General features: G+C 62.3%; 1 protein-coding gene across 1 annotated transcript; it reads right to left on the reverse strand.

The window, feature by feature from the left end:
- Positions 1–431: 431 nt before the first annotated feature.
- LOC138864583 (nascent polypeptide-associated complex subunit alpha, muscle-specific form-like) lies at positions 432–2,282 on the reverse strand. Its single transcript, XM_070132384.1, has one exon. It carries the CDS (start codon positions 2,280–2,282, stop codon positions 432–434), a length of 1,851 nt encoding a protein of 616 aa, XP_069988485.1.
- Between the last annotated feature and the right edge of the window lie 2,346 nt (positions 2,283–4,628).

Consider the following 4,628-nt stretch of genomic DNA (forward strand, 5'->3'; position numbering starts at 1 on the left):
AAAAAAGAAGATAGACAGATAGTAGGGATTGATATGATAAAAACAAATAGGCAGATATAAAAATACATAATGGGAGTTACAGACAGAGGATAGAGAGTTAAAGATAGAATAAAAATCGAGATAGAGACGAAATCTAGATAGAGATAGATAGATAGATAGACTAGACAATAGCGGCGAGTGGCCCCTTCTCATCATTCCCTTCAACGGTTAGTGTCGGAGCGTTACATTAGTTCGGTTATTGTTCAGGTTCCAATCTTGCCGGGCGATGCCTGGGGGGATCTGTCTCACCTTCGAGTTCTTCAAGAACCTCTGGGGACAAGGGGGGACTGTGGTGGGGGGGGGTTGGGGTCAACTCAAGCCCTGCGGGACGGGGAGGAGGAGTCGGGGGAGGAGGAGTGGGGGGTCGGTAAAGGTCGTGAGTCGCGGGGCGATCAGGCGTCCTTGGGTCTGCGTGTGGTCGTGGATCTTGTTTCCGGCGCTGGCGAGGAAGGAGGCGGGGATGGGAATGCTGTTGGGACGGCGCTGCGGGGCAGGGGCACTGGCACTGGCCCGCCCTCCCGGGGTGGGACACCAGCCTCTCGGGGACGCCGGGCGGAACGCCTCGGGCCGCGTCTCGTGCTGCGTCGAGTCGTCGTAGGTCGTTCCTCGACGTTGACTGTGAGCGTGGCGATCTGCTCCTGGTCGTCGGGCTTGACGATGTTGATGTGGCCCGACTGGTCCTGGCCGGACGTCGGCCGGACACGGACAGCACGTAGAGCGGCTTGCTGGCGCCGACGGCCCGGCCTCGACCTTGGTTTGTCCTCCCCGGTGATGGTCACGTTGCGGGCCGCTTGGGGTTGCGTGCGGGGGGCGGGGGAAAGGGTGGCGGGCGGGGCCCCCCCGGCACGGACGCGTCCTCGTGCTGCGCCGACCGGAGGGCGCGCTCCTCCGTCTTGGCCGCCGCCTGAAGGGACCGGCCCTCGGGACGACCTCAGTGGGGCCGCTCCTTGAGGAGGAGGGTACGATGGGGTTCTGGTCGTGCGCTGCGTCGTGGCTGGGGCTCTCCTCGACCCGGGACGGCTGACGCTGCGCGTCCTGTGCGCGGTGGCGGGGGTGGGCGTCGCCGTCGCGCGCCGGTCATAGACAGGTCCTCGTCGCGGTAGTAGCTCCTGCGGGCGGGTCTGCCTCGGCGTAGGGGTGGCTGACGTCGACCGGGCGGAGGGCGGTGAGCAGGGGCGTAGTCGAGCGGCGCGCTGGTCAGGGGGTGGTGTGGACGCCCCCGCCCGCAGGTAGTCTCGCCCCTCCGTCTTGTGGATGAGGAATTTGGGGGATATTTCCTGTTGCCCGCGGGGGACGCCGAATCGGCCGCGACGGCAAACTCCCCTGCCGGGGCCCCGGGGGGGGCCCGGGTCGGCAGGTTTCGCCGGGGCTTCGTCGGGGGCGGCGATTCGGTCGGATAAGGGGTCGGGGGCGGCGGTGGTGGGGGAGGAGGCGTCGTGACGTGGTCGTTGTCGTCGTCGTTGGAGTGGTGGTCGTTGTCGTGGTCGTTGTGGTCGTCTGATGCCTGGTGTGGTGCGCCTGGAGTAGTCGGGGCCCGAAGGGAAGGGGACGGGGGCGGCGGGGGGCCACCCCGCGAGCTGGGGGCACGACCTCGTCTCGACGACCTCCCCCCGCCCGTCGCGCGGGTCTCCCCCGCGGCTCCGGCAGGGCGCGGGAACTCCCCCTTTGGAGCGACATGACGCGGACCCCGGGGGGGGCCTGCGGGGCGCCGGGGGCGCTGGTAGCGCAGCTGGACCCGACGGGAGCGGGCCCCAAAGGGCCGATGCTCTTGGGGGCGCGGAGCCAGTCGCGCTTGAGGTCGTCGTCCAGGATGACGTCGGCGGTGTCCCCCTCGTCTTGCGTCGTCCCGGGGCCCCGCTCTTGGTCTTGCGGTATCGCTTGTCCAGCTGGTCGTGTCGTCTAGTAGTACACGGATCGTCGTAGTAGTAGTCGTCGTGGTCGCGAGGTCCTCGAAATGTGAGGGAACAAGTCCTTGGCCACGGGCTCCGGGGTTTCGGGGGTCCCGGGGGCGCTGCGTCACGCCGAGCGACCCCGGATCTTGGACGGGAAAGTGGACTGGGGAATGGGCCTCCGTTGGGGGCCCTGGGGTCGAAGGGGCCGCCACTGGACGACCTCGGCCGGCCTCCTGACCGGGTGATCCGCATCTGCTCTCGTCCTCGTAGTCGCCCGAGGCCGTCGTGGCGTCGGCGTCTCGATTCGCGGGGCTGTTGCCCCCGTATCGCAGAACCACGTGGGGCGGCCATCGGGCCCCGCCAGATCATGGACTTGCCAATCCGGCTCGGCGGTTACGCAGCGCCTCTGCCGGGGTGGGGCGGGGGGGCCGCCTGTGTGTCCTTCTCGTCCACGCCCTCCTTCGCCTCCCCGGGCGGGGCCCCAGCGTGGGGAAGCCGGCCATCCACGAGCGGGCGCGCTTGGTTTCCCCGTTGGCGGCATAGGCCGAGGTCGTCGCCCACCATTCGGTCCAGGGTCGATGCCGCGATGAGTCGTCTCCCACCACCTGTCCAAAAGGTCGCTCCTGCCATGGTGTCGTCTTCCACGACGATCAGGGGCCGAAGCCCGGGCCGGGGGGGTCCCCCGACGCCTTCTTCTCGGCCGACGTCGCCAGGGCGCGCTGGGGAGGCCCGGGCGAGCGGGTTTTCCCGGGGCCGGCGCCTGCCTTTCCCCGGAGACCGCCCCGTTCTCTCCGCCTGTCATCCCACGATGTTTCGTAGTCGTCCTCGGGCTTGTGGTCGTAGATGTAGTCGGGTGAGCCCCCACGACGCCGTCTTCCTCGTCGTACGTCTTGTTCGGCCTCGTCGTTTGTCCTCCAAAATGACCCCGGTTCGTCCTCTTCGTCACCGTCGACGAGCGGGGGGGTCGGCCGGGTAGTCCTCCAAGCTGACCATCACCCCCTTGGGCTGGAAGTCGTCCCCGCCTGCGTGGGAATACTCGACGACATCGATCACAGGCGCATAGACCCCCCGAGGCAGCGACGCTCCCGGCCGACGGCGTCCGTTTCCCTTTCAAACGAACCCTCACTTTTCGATCCAGAGACGGGATGCGGAGGCTGCTCCTCGGACCTTCCCTCAGATCCTGGGGATTTCTCGCGAGGATCTCCTCCTTTTTGGGCCCTTCCTCCCCCCCTCCCTCTGGGTCCCCAGGCATCTGGGGTCGAGGGCCTGGGGCTGCGGGGGGGGACGGGGAGGGGGAAGGAGGACAAAGGAGGGGGGGCGGAGGGGGGGGCCCTCCCCCCCCCGATCGGGCTTCGCGATCTGAAGGAATAAAAGTGTGTGGGAATGCCCCTCCCCTCGGGGGGGAGGGGGGCCCCCCGGGGGGGAGTCTGGGGGGGGAGGGAGAGGGAGACGTCGGGATTGAGCCGGAAAGGTGGGGGGATTCATGAGTCAGGGAGTTAGTGGGCGAGGGGGGGGTCAGCGAGGGAGGATCGGGAAGAGGGAGTCAGGGTCGTGCTGGGAGGATGGCTGCCGGGGGTGAGTACAGGGGAGGGGGAAGAGGATGAGGATGAGGAGGGGGAGGAGGAGGGGAGCGGGGGGAGGGGGTGAGTCCAGTCCGCGGGGGGGCAGGGGGAAGGCTGGGACCAACTCATCAGGGAAACACCCCACGCATGGGGCACTCGGGGATGGGGGGAGGGGGGGGGCGACCCGGGGGGGTCCCCGGGCGGCCAGGGCATCCCCCCCAGGCCCCTTACACGAAGGCGGGGCCCCTGAGGACGCCCCCGGGAAAGGGCCCCCCGGCGACCGCGATGACCCCGGTGGGCGGTGCTGCGGGTTACCTCTGGACGCGGCCTGGCCCCAGGGGGAGTCGTCGCTGATGACGGAGGCGTCGTCGACCAGCACAGCGCAGCCCCCGTGAGGGGACCACGCCAGGGTGCTCGGGGCCCGCAAAACCGGGGGAGGGCGTAAGGGGGTTGGGTTTGGGTTTTTTTTTTTTTTTGCTTTTTTTAGGAATTTTCTCTCTCCCTCTCTTTCTTCTTCTTTTTCCTTCCTCTTCTCTTTCATTCTCTCCCCTCTCCTCCTCTCTCTCCCTCTCTCTCTCTCTCTCTCTCTCCTCTTCTTCTCTCTCTCTCCCTCCCCCTCTCTCTCTAAATAGTCATGAATATTAGAGTGGGAGTTTTCCACCAAGTAAGATTGTTCATATGAAGTTTCCTATTAAATATGTATAAGAAATTTATTACATGTACAATAATTATAAGCAACGGGAAAATTATAAAATCACACACAAAAATTAATTTATATATATATATATATATATATATATATATATATATATAAAAAAAAAAACACACACACACACACACACACACACACAAAAAATATATATGTATACATACATATTTATAATACATATACATATATACATACATATTCATATATATATATATATATATATATATATATATATATATATATATATATATATAAATAAAATTCCATTTCAACATCCTGATATTAGCTTCTTGATAAACTAAAAACATTTGGGATTCCAAACACAAATGTATTATCATTATACACAAAAAAACGCATTAAACTTCACTTTCATATACATATTGTATATCGGGAGGTATTTTTCTAAATAACAGAGCAATTTAATCC

This window comes from Penaeus vannamei, chromosome 17 (genome assembly GCF_042767895.1).
Source record: "Penaeus vannamei isolate JL-2024 chromosome 17, ASM4276789v1, whole genome shotgun sequence".
In the NCBI taxonomy this organism is placed as follows: Eukaryota; Metazoa; Arthropoda; class Malacostraca; order Decapoda; family Penaeidae; genus Penaeus; species Penaeus vannamei.